General features: G+C 49.9%; 9 protein-coding genes and 2 non-coding genes across 11 annotated transcripts; 5 read left to right on the top strand and 6 right to left on the bottom strand.

Moving 5' to 3' along the window:
- Positions 1-1,844: 1,844 nt before the first annotated feature.
- On the bottom strand, positions 1,845-4,682 carry V8C40DRAFT_279719 (glycoside hydrolase superfamily; the record flags this gene model as incomplete). Its single annotated transcript, XM_083221282.1, has 8 exons — positions 1,845-3,198; positions 3,249-3,415; positions 3,510-3,639; positions 3,707-3,810; positions 3,888-4,110; positions 4,186-4,349; positions 4,417-4,499; positions 4,562-4,682. 8 exons carry the CDS (start codon positions 4,680-4,682, stop codon positions 1,845-1,847), a joined length of 2,346 nt encoding a protein of 781 aa, XP_083072469.1.
- Positions 4,683-5,604: 922 nt separating this feature from the next.
- On the bottom strand, positions 5,605-5,676 carry V8C40DRAFT_t129. The gene has a single exon. It is a non-coding gene; the product is annotated as a tRNA-Met (tRNA).
- Positions 5,677-6,543: 867 nt separating this feature from the next.
- Positions 6,544-8,411, bottom strand: V8C40DRAFT_23979 (guanine nucleotide binding protein, alpha subunit). The gene is made up of 5 exons (XM_083214687.1): positions 8,170-8,411; positions 7,818-8,002; positions 7,457-7,614; positions 7,125-7,383; positions 6,544-7,060 (listed from the first exon to the last, which is right to left on the bottom strand). The coding sequence occupies exons 1-5, from the start codon at positions 8,285-8,287 to the stop codon at positions 6,716-6,718; spliced, it is 1,065 nt and encodes a 354-aa protein (XP_083072468.1). The 5' UTR covers positions 8,288-8,411; the 3' UTR covers positions 6,544-6,715.
- A 2,010-nt stretch (positions 8,412-10,421) lies between these two features.
- Positions 10,422-11,119, top strand: V8C40DRAFT_23947 (uncharacterized protein). Its single transcript, XM_083214645.1, has 2 exons — positions 10,422-10,862; positions 10,943-11,119. The coding sequence occupies exons 1-2, from the start codon at positions 10,504-10,506 to the stop codon at positions 11,025-11,027; spliced, it is 444 nt and encodes a 147-aa protein (XP_083072467.1). The 5' UTR covers positions 10,422-10,503; the 3' UTR covers positions 11,028-11,119.
- A 255-nt stretch (positions 11,120-11,374) lies between these two features.
- On the top strand, positions 11,375-11,578 carry V8C40DRAFT_246358 (uncharacterized protein; the record flags this gene model as incomplete). Its single annotated transcript, XM_083216102.1, has 1 exon — positions 11,375-11,578. A coding segment is annotated over exon 1 (151 nt), but the record flags the coding sequence as incomplete, so codon positions are not given.
- A 3,703-nt stretch (positions 11,579-15,281) lies between these two features.
- Positions 15,282-17,307, top strand: V8C40DRAFT_246353 (spermidine synthase). The gene is made up of 3 exons (XM_083216101.1): positions 15,282-15,471; positions 15,829-16,395; positions 16,703-17,307. The coding sequence occupies exons 1-3, from the start codon at positions 15,438-15,440 to the stop codon at positions 16,978-16,980; spliced, it is 879 nt and encodes a 292-aa protein (XP_083072465.1). The 5' UTR covers positions 15,282-15,437; the 3' UTR covers positions 16,981-17,307.
- Positions 17,236-18,692, bottom strand: V8C40DRAFT_246352 (carbon-nitrogen hydrolase). The gene is made up of 2 exons (XM_083216100.1): positions 18,484-18,692; positions 17,236-18,370 (listed from the first exon to the last, which is right to left on the bottom strand). Exon 2 carries the CDS (start codon positions 18,301-18,303, stop codon positions 17,395-17,397), a length of 909 nt encoding a protein of 302 aa, XP_083072464.1. The 5' UTR covers positions 18,304-18,370; positions 18,484-18,692; the 3' UTR covers positions 17,236-17,394.
- Positions 18,693-18,782: 90 nt separating this feature from the next.
- On the bottom strand, positions 18,783-18,854 carry V8C40DRAFT_t128. Its single transcript has one exon. It is a non-coding gene; the product is annotated as a tRNA-Met (tRNA).
- Positions 18,855-19,404: 550 nt separating this feature from the next.
- V8C40DRAFT_246347 (uncharacterized protein) lies at positions 19,405-20,621 on the top strand. Its single transcript, XM_083216099.1, has 3 exons — positions 19,405-19,549; positions 19,694-20,058; positions 20,120-20,621. Exons 1-3 carry the CDS (start codon positions 19,501-19,503, stop codon positions 20,300-20,302), a joined length of 597 nt encoding a protein of 198 aa, XP_083072463.1. The 5' UTR covers positions 19,405-19,500; the 3' UTR covers positions 20,303-20,621.
- A 71-nt stretch (positions 20,622-20,692) lies between these two features.
- Positions 20,693-22,168, top strand: V8C40DRAFT_246346 (phytanoyl-CoA dioxygenase family protein). Its single transcript, XM_083216098.1, has one exon. It carries the CDS (start codon positions 20,913-20,915, stop codon positions 21,837-21,839), a length of 927 nt encoding a protein of 308 aa, XP_083072462.1. The 5' UTR covers positions 20,693-20,912; the 3' UTR covers positions 21,840-22,168.
- V8C40DRAFT_246345 (WKF domain-containing protein) lies at positions 21,836-23,798 on the bottom strand. The gene has a single exon (XM_083216097.1). It carries the CDS (start codon positions 23,475-23,477, stop codon positions 22,260-22,262), a length of 1,218 nt encoding a protein of 405 aa, XP_083072461.1. The 5' UTR covers positions 23,478-23,798; the 3' UTR covers positions 21,836-22,259.
- Between the last annotated feature and the right edge of the window lies 1 nt (position 23,799).

Below are 23,799 nucleotides of genomic sequence, written 5' to 3'. Positions count from 1 at the left end.
CCGAGACACGGAATCTAATGGAGCGGCAGCCTTGAGCCGCTAGTCTGCGCTGCGAGACTCCAATATGACTAGCGATGAGAAAATCGTACGATTTTTTCGAGGCGTGGGGGAAAAAAGACATGTTTGTCCGGAAGTGTCTTGGGCTATTTTTTCTTTTCTTCTTTTCTCCGCTGCTTTTTCTTTTTCTTTTCTCTTCTGCGTTGGGTGCTCCAGCTCCTCCGGACATCGGCAGCCGTCATCTTTCCCCAAAGAAGCATCGTGTGTCCACCGGAAGCCGCTCCCTAAGACTAACAGCGATTATATCCCATGGCCATGGTAAGGGGTGCCCTTGAAATCGGCTTTGCCGAAAGAGTCTTGTCCTGGGTCAAGGATGAGCCAGCCTTTGAGATCAAAAAGTCATGGGCCCCCCTCCCCTAGCCAGAATCTTTGCTGCCAACGGGCTGGGAAAGGAAAAAGAAAAGAGGGAAAAAGCTGGGTACTGGGATAAAGTAGGGGTGGGCCTTGTTGTTGGCTCTGCCCGCTGTCAATGATGCCGATCGCTTAAATCTAGCCGCACTGTTCATGTTACAGAACAAAGAAGCCAACGAAGCCCGGTCTTTCTTTTTGCCTTTTGGACTAACTGGGCACGACGGAGTCTGGAGTTCCGGTAGGAGGCTTGCTTATCAGGGCCAAGCAATTTGCGACGGAGGCCACTTTTTCTGTTTCGAGCAGTAAACAGTTCATGCGATCGTCGATCGTGTGACTTTTTGTCCGCACCGGCGGCCGGGGAGGGGGGGGTCTCTTTTCTCTTCGTCTTCTTTTCGTTCTATCTTCGTTGAGAAGGCGATCTATGATGGCCAATTTAGGGCGCGCCACTCCCCCTACTAAATTTACTCCATCATCTATCTAAAGCAGCCGGACTCCCCCATGTCGATGGGCAAAGCCGCCGGCGATTGGGGACGCAAATCTCACGGCCGTCGGGGCATTCTGCATTGAACGTAATCTCGTCCACAAAATATTGGAGAAGGGACAGGAGACCCATCGTGAAAATGGGGAACTATGGAGAAGGAAAAAAAATAAGGAAGAAGAAAAATGCACCGAATGTGCGGCTTGTTAGTGGTTATTTTCTAGGAGTAGCAAGTAGAAACTTGCCTACTGTACTCGTATACTAAATAGTGATACTCCATACTCCTCCATACTGTAGCTCCATCTGACTTGTAGTCTTAGTTGTAGATGAAGAGAGAGAAGGCGTATTCGGTCGGCGATTGGAAGCGGAACATACCGCTATGGGCCGCATGAAAGAAGACGGCACATGACACACAATGCTCCATGGCAATCGAAGCTGCGATCCGCCCCTTTTTTTCCTTCTTTGATGGTTTCCATTGCTTCTGTACAAGATTCGCCAAGATGTCTTACAAGGGCATACGAAAGCACGAGTAATGTGCTATTGTAATCGAATTGTAATTATACCGGGGAGGCTCCGAGCGTTGTGTTGAAGATTCAAAAACGTAAAATGCCGTTGGCACTAGATGGACCGAAAGGCTCTCGGTATAACACGGAACAAAAGTAGGCGGTGAACATGTCAGATACGAAGCACCGCTCAACTCGGCGTCAGCTCGACTACTCAAGTTGCCTATTAGAGCCGATGGACCACTTCCACGTAGTACAAAGCAAGTAAATACGATCTATCCAATAGACGGTTAGTTGCTGCCTTCTCAGCGCGCTTGAAGGAGGAAACAACAACCTTCTAGCAGCTGTATCTACACATGTATGTACGGATACCCCATACAGAGCTCCATTCGTCAGCAGCATACCATTTCGCCATGCTCAAGCTGCGTTCGGGAGTCTGCTGTGCCTTGCTTCTCTTATAAATCCATCGTCCCATTCAGGGGCAGTCGTCTGCTGCTGCTTCCAACGTAGAACTTGTAGTTGCCCTTCTGCAACTGCCACTTCTGTCTCTCTACGCTCCACACGCTCAAATCTCTTCTTGTGAGATGGAACGTCACCGACTGTGTCTCATTAGGCTGCAAAAAGGGCTTTTCAAAGCCGCGAAGCTGCTTCGCCGGGGCTCCTGGAATACCAATGTAGAGCTGCGCCACTTCGGCACCAGCAACGCTGCCTGTATTCTTGATGTTTACGCTGACGGTGGCGATTGCATCCCAGAGATCCGTTTGTCCGCCGCTGACAATAGGGCCGCCCGGCCATGGATAGGTGTTTGCCCCCTGAATATAGTTGATGGATATATTGGAATATGCAAAGGTCGTGTAACCAAGTCCAAAGCCGAACTCGTATCGAGGTTCAATGCCCTTCTTGTCAAAGTAGCGATAGTCAAGATAAACCCCTTCGTGGAAATCGGCCTGGGGAAAGTTGACGAATTCGCCTTCTGGCTCTACTGGATCGAGAACATCGCCATAATCAGATTCATTCTTCGCCACTGTGTACGGAAGCTTGCCGGAAGGGCTGGTATCCCCAAAGAGAAGTGAAGCGAGTGCTGGCCCACTCTCTTGACCTGGCAAATGGGCAAAGATGATTGCTGTGACGTTTGGATGATCAACAAAGCCGTCTACCAATCGAGGCCCTGCGTTGTGGAAGACGACAACGGTTTTGCTGCACTGGTCAGCCACTGACTTGATTAGGGAGTCTGTATAATCATCTCGGATAGCAGGACGGTCGTATCCTTCGCAGGACCATGCGTTACCAAAGACAATGCAGGCATCAGAACTGGGCTCAACAGAGGGCTTGTCAGATAAGAAATCGTTGAACACAGCAGTGCCCTCCTGGGAAGCCCTCATCTTCAAGGCCTCGAACGGAGAGATTGGGAGTGCCGGCGTGATGGCCCCGGAGCCACAGCCGCCGAACATGGTGCCATTTTTGCCAAAAGTGGCCAGCCCATTATCAGAAACATAGTTTGAGTCAAGCGCCTCATTACCCGAGATCCAATTTTGGCTGTAAAGTAGATTTGAAGAGGGATTAAAAAAGTCTGGAGTCTTGGCAGAATAGCCAAAGAGGGAGAGCATACGAGGCGACTTGAAAGGGAGAGTATTCTTTGTGTTTTTGACGAGGACGTGACCTTCAATGGCGCCATTCAGAAGAACGGGTGCAGCGGCAGGATCTCGCCCGTCAACAATTGTATGGGGATCTAAGACATTAGAAGGCATGCCAACTCCCGGCTTGGGGAAATCAGTGTCCTGGTTGAACTGATACCAGGTGGCAATGACTCTAAACGTATATCAGCAGTTGTAGAGTTCAATAACGATTAGCGCCATTACCTTGTTGCCATGTCCGTCACTCGCGACTCTGGCAATGAGCCATTCTTTACGGCCTCAACCAAGTGATCGCCCCAGAAATCGCTTGCACCGGGCATGGCCACATCTAGGCCAGCTTCCGCGGTGGCAACACCTGCGTGTTGAGCGCCCCAGTCGGAAACAACGAACCCCTTGATTCGAACAATTTGTCAGTGCCACCATACAGTGTATAAGAGGGGGGTATTAAGAAAAGATAAGAGGGCCTGAGGATAGGAATTTACACACCTGGAAGCCGAGCTCAGTCTTGAGAAGGCCATTCAAAGTCTTGCTATTGGAACAGCCGTACGAGTTGTTGACACGCTGGTAGGAGCACATGATATTTCCACTGCCTGCTCTCACAGCATCTTGGAAGGGCCTGGTAAGAGGCGCTGATGATTAAAATTTGACCATAGATGGCTATCAAGGGAGCAGCTCTTCCTTACCATAGATATACCTCGTGCATTGTCTTATCGTCAATGTTCGAAGAAACAGAGGACGTATTTCCTTCTGGATTACGGTTGGTCTCTTGCTCGTTGCCGATGTAGTGCTGCAAACGTATCAGATGTCGTGCTCTAGGATCTAACATCTCTGCTGAATGACGAGGGCTATTGGAAGCCGACTTACCTTGGTACTAGTAATAACTCCCTGCCCCTGAATACCAGAAACAGTCTGAGAAACCAAGACGCCAGACAGCCAAGGATCGGCAGAGATGCCTTCCCAGTTTCTTCCACCACGAACAATACGCCAAGCAGGGCCAACAACAGGGCCGAGTAGGACATTGACGCCTTTCTTCTTGAACTCTCCACCCATGGCAGCTCCTCTCCTAAAAGCCAAGTCTTTACTCCAGCTAGAGCGCGGTCAACCTGATGGTGTTCTTCGACAAGATAGCCGGAGTTTGACTCAAACTGAAAGAGCCTCTTACCTAGCACCCACATGAATTCCACTGGGGAAACCGCTAACAAAATCTGTATTGCGAAGCCCATTGCCAGCATCACTGAGGCACATGCCCGGAAACTTCAGACGCTTGATGGCAGGAATAAAGCCTGAGCAAGTAGACTCAACTGTAACACCTGCTGTAAGATTAACCTAGCAGTAGGTCAGAAATTGGGTTCACTTGTAAACGGCTTCTAAGTCTTGTAAAGCCTCCCCTTACCTTTTCTTCTAAAGTCATCTTGCCGACCAAGGCCTTGGCCTTTTGGAAAGCCGCCTCCCACTCATTGCCGCCCGCCATTTCAGCTGTTCGGCCATAGTATCAATATCAGATCTTATATCTTTCAATCAGGCTGTTTGGGACATACGCGATGGATAAACTGGCGGCGATTGGCCATAGAAGTGAGAATCATCAGTGATAACATCCGCAGCGGCGCCCGTCCAGAACGCGAGGCCCGCGAGTAGGGCGATGTGCCTCATTACTACCATGATTTCGGTCGATCGCAAAAGGAATATGAGCGCTAAACATGCGTGTCTACAGCTGGCGATTGAATACGTAAAACGAAAAAGTGATTGGCTCTAGTAAAGAATCATTCGCGCGCTCGCAGGCTCAAAGGCGAAAACCTCATTGAAATTGCAGAAAATGACGTTGCCGACAAGTCTTTCTATTACGAGCTGTCTTCGCCGAAAGAAACAAACAATTCCATGCTACTCGCAGACGGCAGTAGAATCAAGAGGAAGAGTGTAAAGAGGAGAGAAAAGAAGACTAGAAAAGACACGAGAAGAGGGGAAACAAAACAAATTGATTTATCCCCGTCACTGATCTAAACAGCCGTGAATTAAGACATGCCATACAAACAAGCTCCCTTCCATTGTTCCGTGCAACTCGAAAATCAGGTGCCTGCCAACCGGCAAAGCGGCAGCTCTTTCCCACTGGCTAAAAGGCGATCAACTGCCTACTAGGCATGTAACAATACAGGCAGCTGCCGTAAACCGCAACCGCAACCGGCCTTTTTGTTGCTTGCTTGTTTACATACATTACAAACTTGGAGCTGGGTGTGTGTTGCCTTCCCCGCAAAAGCCGGACGAGAAAGATGGCGGGAAGGAGCGCAGCAGCCGATTGGCGAGCTGGCGAAGGCTGGGGCCAATGAGGGAGCTTGGAGCTCTTCTTTTTGCTTGGCGAAGGGTGACCCACTGCAATGACGATTGTGTGCATGACGTTGGTAGAAGTACTCTGTACTGTGATGTTGGTTTTTATGGATTTTGTGTGGTATTCATGAGTCAAAATACGAGGTTATGTTTATCTTTACGACGCGTTTGTTTCTTCAGACATTGGATAAAAATAAAAGTGAGTACTAATCAGGGGGGAAAAAAGAATGGGAAAAAGAGAAAAAAAAATCAACTGAACGAGTAGCAATTGCACGTTTCGATCGTGCGACCTCCGGGTTATGAGCCCGGCGCGCTTCCACTGCGCCAAATTGCTTTGTAACCTGCTGCGGTTGTTGGTAACGATGCGGAGCTCAATCTGATTATGAAGAGAGCACCAAGTCACAACAATCAAAAAATTCAACTCTTCAAGACTGGCTGAATTCATGCTACAAAATACGATTTGCAAAATTTGCATTTTAGCTGTTTGATTGTATTCTCAGAGATCAATCGCTAAAACATGAAGATTTCTGCAATAATCCAGGCACGCATCTGCCTATCAATCTGCCACGTGCTTTCATCCCGTCGTCGCGCTATCCGTCCGTATATCAAATATCTTATCAAAAAGGAGAGAGAGAGTTCAAGCACACTTTTCAACTTTATCTGCTTGCAATTGCAGACTGATTAAGTCTAGTAATGAAAATAAGAGAAGACTTAGGTATCACTGATGAAAGGAAAGAAAAATATAATATCCACCAGTCCTTCATTTGTCCACAGGATTCTGGTTTCCCCTTTTCCACCTCTTCCTCATTGCCCTCCCCTCATGTCTTCTTAAGATATCAACTTCAACCCTAGTAACGTAAACTCAAGCAGGCATCCTCCTTCTCATCCTAGATTTCAACAGTCCTCCCCCCTCCATCCCCTCCATAGCCACAGTATAGACTGGCCGGGGGAAATATACAAAGAAAATAAACAAAAGGGTCAAAATAAAATAAAATAAAAAATAAAATAAAAAAACACGGAAGAGTGGCATGCCCCCGCTAGTGTATATGTGAGACAAAAAGCAAAAATGCAGCTGAGAAGCTTTGGTGCCGATGAATAATGAATGTGAAGCCGTAAAATGCCATAATCATGCATGAAAAGGGGGGCCGAGTCGACTCAGGCAGCAGCCCTAAACCTAGGTGTCAAAAAATAAACCGGTGGTCGAAGCGTGAATCGAGATCCAGGCAGGTAAAATAACGAGTAGGCGACGATAATAACAACATTGATGGAAAGATGAACAAGGTGCTCTAAATAAGTAACCTGGAAAAACACAAGTGTTAATAATCCACGCTACCACGCACTGTAGCAATAGATTGAAAAGTACGTTAGGGACCTTATAGTATTAACTTTTTGAGGTTTCGCTGGATAATCATGTCTTGGACGGAGCCCATTGTGATTTTCAGCAGGTTTGTGTCGGTGGCATTTGTGAAATGACCGTAGATTTCTTTTTCGGGGTTCCTGCTCAGGGCTCGGAATTTGTCTAGGAAGTATTTGCTGGCCGCCTTGTAGTCGTCGTCGGGTCCGTGATAATCGGTGAATCCGTACTTGGAGATCGGGCTCTTGGGTAGCTTCTCTTTGAACAAATCCATCTTGTTGAGGAACAGGATCAAGGATGTCATGGTGAACCAGTGTGAGTTGGCGATGGATTCCCACAGCATCAAAGCCTCGTTCATTTGGTTCTATCGTCTCATGTCAGTGCATCGTGTATCGTTGAGTAGACCTTCTCTTGCAATTAAAACTTACGCCATCCTTGTCTTCCACGAGACACTGATCGTAACCACTAATAGCAACCAGGAAGAGCAGACAGTTGACATTCTCGAAACAGTGGATCCACTTCTTTCGTTCTGATCTCTGGCCACCGACATCAAACATACGGTATGTCAGCTGGCCAAGGTCAAAAACGGTTTCTGTGATACCTGTAGTTCTCAGTCGAGAGCGGAGCAGATCTTGGTCATTCGGTACGTAGCCGTCAGCCCATATCCGGTCAATGTCTGTAACGAAGCTGGACGGGAGTTAGCCATTTCGCTGCAACTGAATAACGTGGTGGCTGCTTAAGCAGCAAAGGGTGGACTGACTATGTGAGGTTATCGTGTAAGGCGTATTCATTGCCCTTGGCAACTGCCGCCAACACTCCGCTGTCTTGCCATAGCGCCTTGATAGGCTCTAGGTAGTCCTCAGGCATGCCACTGTCTGGGCTGATTTCGTTGTCAACCAAAATGTGAGCCATGTATTTCTATAAATAGAATACGCGTTAGTAAGTGTTTCATGATCTTGAGCTGTGTAGCACCCTTTTTGCTCCTCGGTGTCATATGGCATTGCATCCACGGACAGCGTAACACAAGCACAAACACGGGGCTGACGTTGGGAGCGTATACAGAGACATGCAATGGTTGTGCGGCGACAAGGAAGGGGCCGAGGCCGATGGTGATTACAAACCTCGTTATCTGGGCTGTCATATTCGATTCCAATCTCGGACATGGCCTCGGAGATGGTCTTGAATGACTGGACAATGTTGCTAAAGATGACTGGCTTGAAATCAAGTCTTTCGCTCTTGTTGAAGCCCTGAGCATAGATAAGCTTCATCTGCTTCAGAATTGTAGACTTTCCAGACTCTCCAGCACCTATAGATGAGCGCGTTAGCATATTCAATATTAGAGCAGCAATTGATGCTATGCCTTTGTCCATTCTATTGCTGTCCATTGCTATGTTATCTTTTCTCCTAGCAGCTGAAGCTGGAGAAAAAAGGAAAAGGAAAAGGTTTCAGCAGGATATCACAAGCAAGACTTACCCAACAGCAACAGCTTGACTTCTTTAGCCATGCGCTTCTCCTCCTGGCGGATGACCTTGTCCAGCTCTCGCGAGCGAGCCTCGCCATCTTCGTTCTTGTTCCGAGCGCCGAAGCACATCGTGGTGTTCTGTGACCAAGGACTGGCCGTCGTGACGGTCTAAATGGTGTATGTGATGTGCAATGGCTGAATCGGCGGCCGGGTCGTGAAGTCGCGTTCACGGAAGCGGCGGCCTGCGGAGAAGGCTTGAATCAACGGGTAGCGGCAGAAATACCGGCTACTTTGTCTTTTCTTTTTTTGACGTGTGTGCACAAGTGTGTGCGTCCAAGGCGTGTCAGTTTGCAATGGCAAGATTGTCGCTTAGCAAAAATGCTACCGTGCTGCCAACGTTCGATTGGGAGGGAAATGCGGTGCTTCCCGGGCTTTCTCTCTTTCGCCCCTTTGTTTCGCGGTCTCTGTGCTGCGCGAAAAGGCCCCTGTCAATCTCGAGTCCCTGTCGGCCCGTCGCTGTGTAGGGTCCGTCAATCGTCGCCGTCCGTCGTCGATCGGGGTGAGGATCAGGGCACGGATGGAGAGGAGAAGAGAAGACGGGCTTTGGAGAAGAGGTTTGGAACTACCAAGTAGGCAAGGTTCAAGTACAACTAAGCAAGCAAGCAAGCCAACGACACTGAACTTACACTACTAACCTTGCCGGACAGACAGCACTAGCACTTCGGCAGAAAAGTGGTGACCAAAGGTACAGTACGAGGAGAAGAGAAGAGAAGAAAATGACAAGATTAAACCCTTTGCCGTCCCCCGTCCAAAAGGCGCCGGGGATGACAAACTGCGACAGCCTATTGTGCCTTTGGGGGGATGGATTTCTTACAGCAGTCAGTCTAAACAACCTGTATTGAGCAAGCTGCTGCCGAAGCATGGCATTTGCATGGGGGCCCTTGGCGGTTCTTTCTATGCATGACCGGGGGGTCTCTAGTGCCTGCGGCGGCCGAGCCTGCCATCGAGCTTCTCTTCGAGACACCAAGACACTCTAGCGTCCTTCGACGCTACGCTACAGGGGGCGAATAAGGGGCTTGTAGTGGACAGGCTTAGGAGATACTTATATGCTACTCGACAGGGATGGGTGAGTACTTGATAAAGCAGAGGGAGAGTTGGCAGAATCGGCAGAGAGCACGCTTAGTATGAGCCCACGGCTATTGTATCGCTGTCCCACACAGAGGTACTGTCTGGGTCTTCATCCCGAGTCGACAGCGGAGTAGAGTGTACCGCCAATTCTACATCTGGATTCCAGTTTCGGCCGTATTGGGTACCACGGCAGAGCCGGCCATTTGCGGCAAAACGCATTCAACAGGAGTGGCGGAACCAGCGCCCCCGAGGTCGCCAGTACCAGCAACTGCTCAATCTCGACAGCAGCACAGGTACACAGTACCTCCGGCTGCGTACTCCGCATGGCTTCTTGTAGCTTTGGGCCTACCACCTGAGTGCCACGGAGCTCCTCATCTTCAACTCCATTTTAGTGGTCCCTGCATGCGGCGCACACGTTTTTCCACACCAAATGCTGAAGAGACATTTTGCCAACTACCGGAACGGCGGATCAAGACGACTCGTGGCATGACCTGATGAATATGGGCAATCCCTGCGCGCGTGCCGCCGTGCGGAGCAAAATGTCATGACAGAGGCAAAAAGATGTTGTCAATATGATGAAGAAAATTTTGAAGAGAAAAAAAAAATAGAAAAAGGAAAAAACAAGAGCCCACAGAAAGGGAGATGGAACTCCGGAGATGGAGGCAGATGGAGGCAAGATGGATGCAAAAAGTGGTTTCATTCATTCGCAAGCACAGACTCCCTCCAAGTTGCTCTCTTCGCCACCAATGCTACCGCACTCATCGGCAGATGGACCAGCTCCTACCTGTATAAGCATGCAGACAACAAACCATCCTGCTTACGACCACAACTCACCAAATGCTTACCAGCATGCGCTGCGACTACGCGCTGCTACCCAACAACATCAGACGGCTGCGCTCTGAGCCGACCAAGAGACCAAAAGGCCGCGCCTTGGGAATTCCATTCGCAAAAGCACCGGCAAGGCTCGCACTTGGAGGCACTAAGGCCGGTGCTAAGAGCAATTGATCCCATGCCAACTGCGGTTGACATTACGCCACCCGACTCAAAAAGCTGCCTCAGGGAATACGGAGTGGTAATGCTAGTGGCTAGTGATTGCAGAACGAGAATGGCTGATCCGGGTATGCATCCAGAGTGCCTCCGTAGTCCTGTATCATTTCCTTTCCTTGGTTTCGGCACCAAGGCGAAGGATGGATGGGACATTTGATTGATGACCCAGGATGCAATCAATGCAGACATACAGATCGGCGGGCATCGTCCATCCAGCGTCTCAGCTATCAAGAATGCGAAACACCAGTCTGCCTTTCTATTTTTATTCTTATTTCCCCATCCTCTTTGTACGAGTAATGCTCTTGCTCGTGCCAGCATTGTCCCGAAAAGACGAAGAAAAAAAAGAAAAGAAAAAAATGGGAAGAGAAGGCAAGGGAAGAGAAAGCCTCCCTACCGAGAGACACTCGCAAGCATCACCGTGGCGAAGGACGGCCCGTGCCAGGGGAGGCTCTCCGCCTTCGCGTGCTAGGTGGAGCTTGGATAGTTCGTTCAAACTTGCTAGCAAAGGACCGGCCATGTTGATGTCTCTGTTAGTTCGAGCCTCCAATTAATCCTACTCGTACATTACGAGGCATACGACACGGCGCAGGTGCTTATTACTCGTACTAGCATGACTGACTTCCACTACTGTGTTGCGCTCATTCTAACAGCGCCGGCGTCAGGTGTAGCGGCGACGATCACTTTGATATCGTGAGATTTGGCCGGAGCGGTTGGGGGGAAGAGAAAAAAATAGGAGAAACCGGTTCAACACATGGCGGGAGCTTATTCACGTACGAGTACACGGTAGCATCGGTAAGCCTATTGCATGTCATTTGCATTCCTATCGGAGGAGGTGGCGGCCGCAAACGGAGATTTTACAACTCTTGCCTTGGTCGCACATGCTCGGCAGCCTCGTGCTTCTAAGACTTGGTGTTGCAGTGCAGCTTGGATCGGCACTTTGGGTTGTCTCGCCTGCACCGCACGCACAAGGAAGAAAGAGGCTCTCGTATTTACTTCACATGACTGCCATGCTGCTAGGATATTTTTGGGTAGATTTGTTCAGGGAGCAAGGCTCTAGGATGATGCTACTTCACAGTGCAATACCAAGGTCAGTCAATACAGTAGCACAGAGCCTCGTCCATGTGGCATGCAAGTCATTTTGCAGCATTCGTTGCATACAACGATCTGCCAGACGACAATCTCGACGCTGGCTGCAGCTCGTCAGCCTAGGGTAGCTAGCGTATTGCAATCCGTGCCGTGTCTCGCTCGTACATGAGATTAGAACGAATTGAACTCAGCTGGAACTTGCACACACACGAAGCAGCTTATTAGTAACAATCTCCAGATGAAAATGCCTCATTGGGCATGGAGCAACCTCGTGCTTGGTCGCATTGGCTCTAGTGTCGATAAAGATTCCTGTTTGGCATCGAATAGGCGTTTGACTCGGTTGCATTCCGTGGAAAGCCGGCTGCTTATCCGCGAAGTTGACCAAAGACATCAGACAACGTCCACAAGATCTGAGTTGCCCAAAAGGTTATGAGGGGGCCAGATGACAGACAGCCAGACAGCCAGACAGCCATCGTTTGTGCAACCTACACGACGTGTTACAGTGGTCTGAGCCTTGGCCAACTTCATGTTGTCATCTATCAGCTTCTCTCCCAGGCTGCCCGGGGTTTCATTTGCTCAATGACACCAGAACCGCGTGGCAATTTCGCAAGGTGCCCTTGGCCAGTTCATTTTTTGCGACATGTCAAAAAGGGCACGGGTGCTCCATCCCCGTTGGCAACTGAAGAAAAAAGAAAGAAAAGATTAGTGTGCCGATGGCGGGCCATGTTTGATTTGAAACATCGGCGCCATGGCAAGGGTCTGTAGCGTGGGTTGAGGCCTAGACGGGGGGGTCCCTTGTCTTTTGACCAGGTACGAAATGGTGTCGATGGAGCGGTACGGAGTGGCATCGCCTAGGTCGGCCAAGTCGAATATCCAGTCAGTCTCTGTTACACTCCGCATCTGGCTGTGTACCGGGATTTCAGTCTGCTTGGAGATTCCGCGATGGGCAGCTGTGGGCGATTCGGTGCTGATAGAGCCGGTCTCATCGGTGCTTAGTGATGCTACCTTGCCAACTTATCAGGTAGGTAGTTTTCTTCAAGATTTTTTACACGGACTGGGTACGGAGTATTCAGTTGGAATAAATGCCCCGAGTCCGATACGTCATGCACGTGCTGTATCTATGTTGTGCCGTAGATGGCCATCGTGAACATGCGTTTTTGGTGGTGCTCCCAGGAGTGGTGGCTACGCATCAGCGCACTGACACTCACGGTAGAAACCCGAGAAATATTATACAAATTCTAGCATTCCTGATTTTAGTAGACATACATTTTTAACCGTAATAGATTGGACGGTCGGCAAGTATCGCCATCATTAGACATGGAGTTGTCGGCCCCAGAATCGAGCTACCCTGGAGCATCACCAGTGAAGACGATTATAGAGCACACCCGGAGACAGGTATAGCCTAATTAATGTTTTTGGATGTCCATAGAAGTGGGTAATACAACATGTTGTGCTAGTGGCATGATATAGCTTGTTATAGTGACTATGAGTATCTCTTGGCGATTTGGTAACGCACAGATAACCTTACCTCCATTAATAGATCCTTCAATGCCACACAAGACATGGTCCCCCACCCTTCGAGACAGAACCAACTGCAATGTGACTTCGGTTATTTCTAACAATGGCCAAAGATCGGCATTTTGGACTATTTTGGCAAATCCCGCGGGGAAGACATTGACATGCCTTCCCAAGCGGCGCCTTGTTCGATCTCTCCCTCCCTAAAGACGGCTTATTCTGGCCTCGTGATACCATGCGAAGCACCTCTGGAACGATGTATAATTTCACTGCAACAATGTGTGTATCAAATAACTTTCGCTGTTGATTGAGTCATTTATATGTAGCAAGATAAACCTTTGTGCTGTAAAGACGTACGCATTGAGCATTATGGGCGGGACTGAACGAGCCATCCATCTTCCAACTTTGTGTCTCCGGGGCAAATGCAAAGATAATTCGCTAGAGCCGCTCTGTCTTGCGGACATAAGCCTCTCTTTACGGGACTTTGGAATTGCTTCGATGTTGGGAGAAGAATTTATGTACGTAAGGATTTTTGCCATATTGTCCACTGCCTAGAATATAGCAGTATCCTAGTTCCTAAATATGAATACCCAACGTAGCTCTTCAGGGTTCTTTCTTGCCATGATCCAATCAGATATGTTTATTAACTCAAGAACACCGTAAACATTCTTTACAATAACATCCCTGTCAAAATTATCCGCATAGGCAGACATGTCAAGAACGATAGCAAAAGACCCGCGATTATCGAGCTACTGGTAGAGTTTGTGCTAAAAACAACGGGTCATCACTCTCTCTATGACAGATATTTTTTATTACAAAACTTGAGAGAGAGGATTATCACGATCGACCGGCAACTGACCCTGCCCGGAAGTTTTGAGTTGAACCTGGAGTCTTCAGTGAAGCATCTTCGTAGAGGCTGCTGGACAGAATAACCACCATGGCTGTGTCTTACCTTGGGCAAGAAGTGAATGGCTATTACGATCAATGCTGATCGGCTTTGCTGTTTGTTGGTTACTACTTGCGAAAACCTCATATTTGCTATCGATCGTGAGTCTGGAACTGGTGGTTCTCCATATAAGCATGGAAGCTGATAATACACTGCAGCTCAATGGTATAGCAAATTTAAATCATAAATATCTTTTGTCAGAAAGGGAACCTGTCACAGTATCTATATCAAGGATATTCCGAAAAGGCAGTCACCTTCGCAAGGGGCGGGTGATGCTGTGATGCCGAAGATGATGCCTTCAATCTACCAATGATAAAGGTCAAGACGATTTCCCAGCAATAGTCCATGGCAATCAATTATACTGTAAAGATAGGGAACCAATTCGGACAGCTGCTCTAAAATATCGACTTGTGATGCTGCTATTTTATTCGTGATTGTTCCAATATTATGACTATACATTTGTTCCGATGAAATGGCATGCATTCAAGCCTCCCGCGTTAATAACATCAGCTACTAGAAGAACAGTGGTCATAGTAGCAGCAACAACAACAATGCCTCTTGACCGTATTACGGAAGAATGACAACAAATAAAAATTGGCCGCCTATTTATGTACGTAAATGCTCTCACTCTCTGCTTATTGCAGTGACAAACACAAACGGTCATATTGACCTTAGAGCAAACGCTTGAACGCTCCTCGAACAATGTTGGATATAATGTAACATATGCCATTTAGTATCTACATTGAGACTAGTTCTTCATCGATATTCTGTTGTAACAACTCCATAGAGGACTGCAACGCCTGAGTAGCGTGACAAATTGCCTCATGGGGGAATTTCCTGAGAATCTGGAGGTTTGGTGGATTCAGGGTTGGTCAAGGCGGAACTCGCCAACCAGTCATCTGGGCTACCAATTTTTTCCCTCTTCTCCAGGTACATGGCCCCATTCCGCAGCTTAATAAAGGTACCTGAAGAGAGATACCGTTTCGGTTCTGGAACCAGGCGCTGTGGCCAATCAGCAGCTCCGTAGACAAGCTGGAGCCCAATTGCTGGTCTCGGCTAGCTCGAAGCTTCCCGACGTCATGCTACGCAGCAAAGTAGACTGATGGTAGCACCGCAAGCAGAGGAGGTACCTGGTGTAAACTCTCGTTAATCTTCAAAACCACCATGATATTGATGTTTAGGTATTAAACAAAAGAGAACACTGGATTGCACAGACAGACCGCCATACGAACAGACATGATTCAGGCAGTTTGTTGTCCTCGTGGCACTGCATCTCGCACGATACACAGCCGGGCTCTTGCTCTTGCTCTCAGTCTCCAGTTGGCAAAAAGTGCGCCAAAATTTTTCACCCCACCAAACCCAAAGCCAAACCCAATTGCGACCGGTCTGTTCCATGCCTCTGTAGGCGCTCGGCTCCCTGCTTTTCCTCGCCCGACTTTTCTTCCCTTGACGTCGACTTCTTCTTCTTCTTCTCCTTTTTCCCCTTCATCGACTTTTCTTCATTCCACTTTGATACCCCGTTTCCCATCCTTTCGCCGTTTCCACACAGCAAACACAATGTCTGACGAAATTGTTCACCCCACCATCCAAGGTTTGTAGCTAAATCCCATCCACGATCTCTCTGCCATACCCCGCCCTGCTTTGGAAATTTTTGTTCCAACTGCCCTCCCATGGCCATGATTGGCATGACGATGGGACGATGGATTCATTTGTCCGCTTCCCTGAGTACATGGGCGAAGCCAGTGTTGTACAATGCTCGAGAATCTGGCAAGCTGCCTGTTCATCCGGGTGTCTTGATAAGATACCTATCGAGATAAGGAAAAAAAAAGTTGTCATGGCGGGGTCTTTATGATCCCAAGGCCTTCTATGTGAAATCGACGTCAACGCCTGATTGGACCTATATCGATACCTCGCGAACCTGATGCTAACCACTGGTGCTACCTCACAGATGGATGGTACCGCGAAATCTCCGACATGTGGCCCGGCCAGGCCATGACCCTCAAGGTCGAGAAGGTCCTGCACCACGAGAAGAGCTTGTACCAGGACGTGCTCATCTTCAAGTCCACCGACTACGGCAATGTCCTCGTCCTCGACAACGTCGTCCAGGCTACTGAGCGCGACGAGTTCTCTTACCAGGAGATGATCACCCACCTGGCCATGAACTCCCACCCCAACCCCAAGAAGGTCCTTGTCATTGGCGGTGGTGATGGTGGTGTCCTCCGTGAAGTTGTCAAGCACGACTGCGTCGAGGAGGCCATCCTCTGCGACATTGACGAGGCTGTCATCCGTCTGTCCAAGCAGTACCTCCCCGGCATGGCCGTTGGCTTTGAGCACCCCAAGTCCAAGACCCACGTTGGCGACGGCTTCAAGTTCCTCGACGACTACAAGAACACCTTCGACGTCATCATCACCGACTCTTCTGACCCTGAGGGCCCCGCCGAGAGCCTCTTCCAGAAGCCCTACTTCCAGCTCCTGCACGACGCTCTCCGTGACGGAGGTGTCATCACTACCCAAGGTTGTATGTCTCTTTTTTCTTTGGGAAGGCGAGCGGTCCCCCAAGGGTGTAGCCAGCCTGCTGGAAGTGACCTGAGCTGTTTTCTTGACTTTGGAATCAGTTTTGGTGATTGCATCAGTGTCCGACTCCCTAGGGGCTGCCAGAGCTAGTGCTGCCTTCTCAATTGAGCCTCTTGGTAGTTCCGAGAAAGGCGACTTTATCTCAGAAAAGGAAAACACACAGGGCGAAGCGTTTTCGCTTAGCCAGAATTCCCGAGCCCTTTTCATTCTTAGATTGGGCAAGCAGCTAACATTTCTGATTCAACCAGCCGAGAGCCCCTGGCTCCACCTCCCTCTCATCGCCCGTCTCAAGAAGGACTGCGGTGAGGTCTTCCCCGTCGCCGAGTACGCCTACACCACCATCCCCACCTACCCCTCTGGCCAGATTGGCTTCATGGTTTGCTGCAAGGACGCCACCCGCGACGTCAAGGTTCCTCTGCGCAGCTGGACCAAGGAGGAGGAGGACGAGAAGCTGCGCTACTACAACTCCGAGATCCACAAGGCCAGCTTCGTCCTGCCCAACTTTGCCAAGAAGGCTCTGCAGTAAGGGATGTTAAAAGACACTTGTGTTGATTTTTATTGAATGAGAGCGTTTGGATCAAACGAATGTAAAAAGGAAAAATAAGAGAGAGGACGCGGGTTGTCCTCTACTGATGGGCAACGGCTTTACGGAAAAAATGTCTTAGACTGATAGCAGCCTTGTAAAGGATTGAGCGGTACATGGGAAGATCTACACTAAATGTAGAAAAGACATAAAACAAGATCTTCTATATCGATTTTCTCATGAAGAGACTGTTGCGTACTACCTGTTCGTGATAAGCAAGATGCGAATGTCTAGTACATTGCCCTCTTACAATAAGATACTTCCACATAACGTTCTCGAATCACTGTGTCAGAATCATGATTAATTATTATTTTACTGCTTTGTGTATTCTTTTTCTCTATATGATGCCTAGATCATTTATAGCTCGTCAAACGAGATCTTGCCTTGATTAATATCTGGGTATACATCAAATCTTCTCTGGTTATTCAACGGGATATTCTTCCGAGCCTCCGCAATATCCTCGCCCACCAACTCCGCCTGGACAATCGTCTCAGTCTCCTCGGCCTCGACCAAGATCTTGGCCATTGGGTTGACAATTAAGCTGTGTCCCCAGGCGTTGTAGCTGGCGCTCATGTCTCTGGCAGGGCTGCACAGGGCTACGTAGATCTGATTGTCGACAGCACGAGCCTGAGCCAGCAGGCGCCAGTGCAGGGCGCCAGTGGTGAGGTTGAATGCGCCGGGATAGATGAGAGCAAAGGCGCCGCGGCGGGCAGCGATGGTAGCGAGCTCAGGGAAGCGGACGTCGTAGCAGATGGCGACGGCGATGGTGCCGTACTCGGGTAAGTCGATGAGAGTCAGTTTGTTGCCGCCGCTGAGGACGTCGGACTCCTTGAAGAAGATCTTGCCAGGGATATCAATGTCAAACAGGTGAACTTTGCGGTGGGTGCCCAGCAGCTTGCCGTCGGGGCCAAACGTAAGGCTGGTGTTGTAGTACTTCTTGGTCTCGGGATTCAGCTCGGGGATCGAGCCGCCGACGAGATAGACGTTGTTCTCCGCGGCCATGGCGGACAGGGCGTGAAACGAAGGCGACTGCTCCTTCGATGGCGGCGAGGGGAGCAGCGTCTCTGCGTATTTGGGGAAGTAGTCGCACCCGTAGGGCGAGTTGAAGCACTCGGGCAGGATCACGAGCTTGGAGCCCGACTGGGCGGCCTCGGCGACCTTTTCGGCGGCGTGCTTGAGGTTGGCATCCTTGTCGGCGCCGGAGGCAAGCTGGATGCAGGAGATCTTGATGGGCTTCTTGAGCACCGGGGCGGGAGCCGACGACATCTTGCGGAGGAATGGGGAGCAGAGGAGGGGTGCGAAGGAGGCTTGGGGCGTGAAGATGTATCTGGAGCTTTGGAGTATTGGCAGTCCGATTCTCTTGAGAGATGTTCGCATGACGGAGGGGACAGAGTGAAAAGTACGGCTGGCGATGATGAGGTGAGGTGAGATAATAGCCTACCTTACCTACTAGATTGAAGCCCGATAGCGATGCCGGAGGGGCGGCGGTTCGGAACGGCTACGGAAGGGAATCATTACGGGGACTTGGGAGAATGGCGGGTATTGCTGCAACAAAGGTTCATTCTACATGTATTTTATAGGCGGCGAGGGGCTCGGTGCATGTACCCAGTACATTATGCACGTCATTGGGAGCTGGTGCAGAAAGAAAAAAAAAAGAGAGAAAACGAAGAGAGACGAGAAGAATTACAGAGGAAATATATCGAATAAATTTAACTCAAAAGATGCAAAAAAAGGAGGATACCAATTAGCAATTGCACGTTTCGATCGTGCGACCTCCGGGTTATGAGCCCGGCGCGCTTCCACTGCGCCAAATTGCTTTTCTTTGGTGATATGGCACCTTGGTATGAGTCATGATATAGCCTTTGGCCATAGTGCTGGTGGATACGCGAAGGCGTGATGACAGTGGCCTGGCGCAAGTGAGCTTTGTTATCAATGTCTGTTATCGCGCATTGTGTCCCGTGCCTCTTATCGATGTGGCTCTTGTGCTGTGTAAGACATTGCGATAACGAATAATAGCTTAGAGGAGATGCAGTTAATGCAGATAGTGTCGCATGCCGTGCTTTCATTGGAGGTGATGGGAGTTACGAGCGTCATACAAAATGGATGAGGTGTCGCATTCGTCATTTGCAGGTGGACTAGCATGGAGTTGGCAGGGAACGGCAGCCAAAGGTGCCAAGTAGGGTGAACTGTGCTAGGTATTTAACAGGATTCCGCATAAAATAGTACAGTGCCTTGCTAAGACACTAACTGCAGCTGTGTGCCGCTTACCTTAATTCAGCTGCCTGCTTTCTTGCCAGGTACCGCAATCTGCCACAGCCTCAATCGGGCCAGGCAGCCTCTCCTTCATTTCATTGCTCAATTCCCATCTCGACACCTGTTCTCTACTAAAAAGAAATCCTACGATTTTTTCCTTTGTCGGCCCTCACAAAGAACTAGTCCGCGATACGTCTTGTTGCCTCAGTCATGACCCGGGTCTACGTGTATACGGCGGGTTTCGTGGCCTTTGTTGCCGGTACGTCATCATAATGGCCCCCCATACTGGCAGCTCCAGCTTTGAAGCTTTGGTCACGATGGAATCGATCGCCAAGCAAAAAATTGGCAGCGCCTTTTAGTCACTTACGTGGCAGTGAAAGACGGGACTAACTCGAGCGCACAGTCACCGCCATGATAATCGCCTCTGTCTCCGAACCCCATTGGGTTTCGTACTCGGTGACAACGACCAAAGGCGAGACGTTGGAGAAGCACATCGGGCTGCACAAGAGCTGCTCCAGCCTGGACGACCCCCACTGCCGTGATTTCCCGTCCACAGAGCTGTGTCAGTATGGCGAGCGGTACTTCTGCTCCATGTGGAGGACGGTGGGCTTCATGGCCTCGTTTGTCATTGTTCTGTGTCTGGGCAGTCTGATTGCTTTTGCGATCGTCATGGGTGGCGGCAAATATAGGCGCGAGACGGGCTGGCCGTTTGTCGCTGCTCTACTGACGCTCGTCTCTGTCGTCGAGTTTATCATTATCTCCATTGTGGTACGTAGAGATATGAGTGCACTGTTGCAGCGGGCCCGGGGACTGACGTTACACATCATAGGCATACCTGTACGACCATGACGATCAGTTTACCGTTCCGGGATGGAACCTGGATGTTTCGTGGTATCTTGGCACGGTTAGCGCTGCGCTCTCTTTGATTACTGCCGGTGGTCTGGCTGTATCTGCCTATTTGCTGCCACCGGAGGAAGGCTACGAGTTTCTCAACGACCCTATTAATGCTTGAGTTAATCTCGTCTTTTCACGATTTACGGCTTTATTCATTCAGTTTGGTTCTTTTCCATCGGGCGGCATTAATCTATTGATTTCTTCTTTTCAACTTCTTATTCTTCGTTATTGGAGACTGGACATTTGGTGTTATAGCTTGGCGCTTGGGAGTTGTCAAAACGCACGGTTGGCTGAAATGAGAGTCTGACGCTGTGGCGTTATGTTGCTGTGCTTCACATACAGTTGCGATATAATAATACAAGACATATTCGCGATCAAATCATGAGCCCCTCGTATCAAACCCTGTAACCCGCGATCTTTACTAGCTAGAGCTGCTCTATTTGAATCTTTATCTAGGGCCGTCGGCGGAGTCCGACTCTCGGAGTGAAGCCCCGGATGATATGAAGCGGCTTCCGGCGGGGTTGATGGAAAACATGGAGCAAAAGGCAATATCACCCCACTTAGAGACACTTACACGCACACTCATTATCAAAAGTTCGCCGATGGCCGTAAGGCGCTTGTAATTTTACCTGGACCTTTTGTTCTGTGTGTCTTTTCTCTTTTTCACTTCTTCAATATCACCTCAAGTCTCATCGTAGCTCTCTCCCATTTGCGGCGGCATCTTCACCATGGCTTCACCAACCCCCGGCCTCACTCCCGAGCAACTCTCGGCCTTCCAAAAAGACGGCTATCTCATCATCCGCAACGCCCTCAAGCCAGAAACCGTCTCATCGCTCCTCAGAGAAACAAAGGGCCTGCTCGAGGGCTTCTCCCTCAAGGACCATCCCTTGACCCGCTTCTCCACGGGCGAGAAGTCGGACCACGTGGGCGACGACTACTTCCTCACGTCGGGCGACAAGATCCGCTTCTTCTTCGAGGAGGACGCCTTTGACGACGCGGGCAACCTGACCAAGCCCAAGGAGCGCGCCGTCAACAAGATCGGGCACGGCCTGCACGTGCACTCGCCGCCGTTTGCGCGGCTCATTGACGAGGCGTCGACGCGGGCCGCGGGGGAAGTGAGTCCTGCGGCTGTAGCTCGCGATCTCGGGTTCAAGGATGCGCGGTGTCTGCAGAGCATGGTGATTTGCAAGCAGCCCGAGATTGGGGGCGCGGTGCCGCCGCACCAGGACTCGACGTTTTTGTACACGAGCGCGCCGTCGGCCGTGGGATTTTGGTATGCGCTGGAGGACGCGACGCTGGAGAATGGGTGCTTGAGCTTCTTGCCCGGGTCGCATCGCTGGGCGCCCGTGGAGAAGAGGCTGGTGCGCAAGGAGGGCGGCGCAGGCACGGAGATTGTTGACAATGACGGGCTCAAGTTTCCTCCTGGAGAGGAGTATGGTGGAGAGCAGCGGGACGGGGAGTACATTCCTGGTGAGGTCAAGGCGGGCGATTTGGTTTTGATTCATGGCAACATGCTGCATAAGAGCGAGAGGAACACGAGTCAGAAGGGCCGTATCATTTACACGTTTCACATCATTGAGGGCGAGGGAAGGACGTATGATGAGAAGAACTGGCTGCAGCCGCCGAAGGAGGGCTTCACCAAGTTGTATGCCTAGAGTGAGCTCGGGAGAATAAAGGAATTTTATCAGAATAAATGCTTCCTTCTTTTGTGGTTTTCATGTGCTCATTATGTCTTGAGGGAGTCTATCCAGCGCTCATGCTCTCTAATGATACATATATGCGTACACACAATCAAGCGTAAATGGAAACTGAAGAAATAGTCACCCCTTTGAGAAGAAAAAGGAAAAGAAAGAAAAAGACCATTTAAACTTGAGAATCCCATCCCAGGTATCATATAATCTCCCCCTATGTGGTATGACCACATGCAAACAGCTTACACATAACCCATTCGATCAAGAAGATAAAAAGAAAATTGACCCTGTACACGATAAAAAAGAACTTTTGCCCACATCCCGAATCGCCATGTTTTATAAGAGAAAGAAGAAGAAGAAGAAGAAAAAGCGCCGTGACATCTATTACTCTTCGTCTGAGCTTTCGTCGTCCGAATCGGAACCATCTTCAGACTCGGAAGATGAAGACGACGATGAGGAAGACGAGCTGCTGGAGGATTCGTTACCCGCATCAACTTCCATGCCATTCTCATTCTCATCGTCGGAATCGGAATCATCCGAAGAACTGCTGCTGCTCGTATCTGAGTCGCTCTCCGACTCGGAAGAGCTGCTGCTGTCATCGACATTGGTACGCAGCTTTCTCTTCCGCTTGCTCGGTCCATCGCTCAGTTTCACCTTGCTATCGCCTTCGGTAGCCTTGGTGGTGTTGCTCTCGGCAACGCTCACTTTTCCAGAAGAAACCGTCGTGGTGGTTGTCTCGCTGGCATCGGTCTCCTCGCCCTCAGATAATTGGTCGAGAACCATTTCCGCCCGCATGCGCTTAATCACACGTGTGATGACATCATCAACGTCCTCTGACGATGTTCGGTATTCTTGCTCGTGAAAGGTTTTTCTCTTCCGGCCGGTCTGGGAATGCAGCAATTGCGCAAGCAGCTGGTCGTACCTGATCTGCTTCTCCACAAGGTTGACTGAACCCTGTGGGAAGCCTGCGGCCCCTTCTGTGCTGTCCTTTGTCCGCAGTTCCATGGCAGTTTCTTGTAGTCTCGTGCGAACAAAGCCCTTGATATCACGAATATATGCGTAGAAAGTGTCAATGTTGGCGGAAGGAAAGAGTGTAGGATCGAAAGCGAACTTGATGAGGGTCGATTGGTGATTCTTGTTAAACTTCCACGAGTCTCGAGCCGAATTCCACAAACTCAAGTACTCAAGCGCAGGCTTGATATCCGCAGGAGTAGCAGAGTTGGCCTTAGCAGCTTGCTTTTTGCCAGGGACCTTTGCTTTCTTGGGTTGCGGCTTGTCGACAGGTTTCTTGGCGTCGATGCCGCTCTTGGTGGGCGTCTCGCCAAACGTGACAGACTTCTTCCTTTTCAGCTGAGGGCTAGGAACCGCAGGCTGCGATTCGTTCCTTGATTTTTTCAATGCCGACAGAGGTTCGCCCGCTGGCGGGGCTTCGGGCTTCCGCTTGGACGGCATCGACTGGGTTTGCTGGGTCCTGCTACTGCTTGGATGCCCAACCTGCAGGGTTTCATTTGCTGCCTCGGGGGCGGAAGACTGCTTGAGCTTCAGGCCCAATCGTTTCCAGGCCGGCGCACGAGCCGTCGCTCCGTCGCCTGAGGACACCATGTTGGGTGATATGTGTGAAAAAAAAGTCTTTCTGTCGTGGTCAAAACGTTTGGAAATATGGCTTTTGAGTCGCAAAAGATCGTCAATTGGGCTCTAGTCGCGTGTGGTTGGAGCCAAGCTCTTTTGGCGTTGGACAACTCGATAGCAGGAGGCTCTCAGCTGTTGAAAACGAGAAATGAGGCGATTCCGGTGCGGAACAAGCCAATGCAGGTCCCCAATGGCTCGCTGCAATCGTAAATCAGGAACTAATCGATCTCCCGGAGAAGTTGTTCGCGCGCATTTGATCTCTTATTTGATTTCTGCTTGCTCGATAAGATGCCCC

This window comes from Trichoderma camerunense (assembly GCF_050948025.1).
Source record: "Trichoderma camerunense strain CBS 138272 chromosome Unknown V8C40scaffold_10, whole genome shotgun sequence".
Classification (NCBI taxonomy): domain Eukaryota; kingdom Fungi; phylum Ascomycota; class Sordariomycetes; order Hypocreales; family Hypocreaceae; genus Trichoderma; species Trichoderma camerunense.
Note: the sequence above shows the minus strand (reverse complement) of the source record. Positions and strands in the feature narration are given on the sequence as shown.

Bases quoted from the DNA above. Each gene is read 5' to 3' on its own strand.
- V8C40DRAFT_23979 (XM_083214687.1), bottom strand. From the start codon at position 8,287: ATGTGCTTCGGCGCTCGGAACAAGAACGAAGATGGCGAGGCTCGCTCG. The intron at 8,003-8,169 runs GTAAGTCTTGCT...GCTCATCTATAG, and splicing joins AGTCAAGCTGTTGCTGTTGG to GTGCTGGAGAGTCTGGAAAG. The intron at 7,384-7,456 runs GTCAGTCCACCC...ACTCCCGTCCAG, and splicing joins TTACACGATAACCTCACATA to CTTCGTTACAGACATTGACC.
- V8C40DRAFT_23947 (XM_083214645.1), top strand. From the start codon at position 10,504: ATGCAATCAATGCAGACATACAGATCGGCGGGCATCGTCCATCCAGCG. The intron at 10,863-10,942 runs GTTAGTTCGAGC...TACTCGTACTAG, and splicing joins CCGGCCATGTTGATGTCTCT to CATGACTGACTTCCACTACT.
- V8C40DRAFT_246353 (XM_083216101.1), top strand. From the start codon at position 15,438: ATGTCTGACGAAATTGTTCACCCCACCATCCAAG. The intron at 15,472-15,828 runs GTTTGTAGCTAA...GCTACCTCACAG, and splicing joins TGTTCACCCCACCATCCAAG to ATGGATGGTACCGCGAAATC. The intron at 16,396-16,702 runs GTTGTATGTCTC...TGATTCAACCAG, and splicing joins AGGTGTCATCACTACCCAAG to CCGAGAGCCCCTGGCTCCAC.
- V8C40DRAFT_246352 (XM_083216100.1), bottom strand. From the start codon at position 18,303: ATGTCGTCGGCTCCCGCCCCGGTGCTCAAGAAGCCCATCAAGATCTCC.
- V8C40DRAFT_246347 (XM_083216099.1), top strand. From the start codon at position 19,501: ATGACCCGGGTCTACGTGTATACGGCGGGTTTCGTGGCCTTTGTTGCC. The intron at 19,550-19,693 runs GTACGTCATCAT...TCGAGCGCACAG, and splicing joins TTTCGTGGCCTTTGTTGCCG to TCACCGCCATGATAATCGCC. The intron at 20,059-20,119 runs GTACGTAGAGAT...TACACATCATAG, and splicing joins TTATCATTATCTCCATTGTG to GCATACCTGTACGACCATGA.
- V8C40DRAFT_246346 (XM_083216098.1), top strand. From the start codon at position 20,913: ATGGCTTCACCAACCCCCGGCCTCACTCCCGAGCAACTCTCGGCCTTC.
- V8C40DRAFT_246345 (XM_083216097.1), bottom strand. From the start codon at position 23,477: ATGGTGTCCTCAGGCGACGGAGCGACGGCTCGTGCGCCGGCCTGGAAA.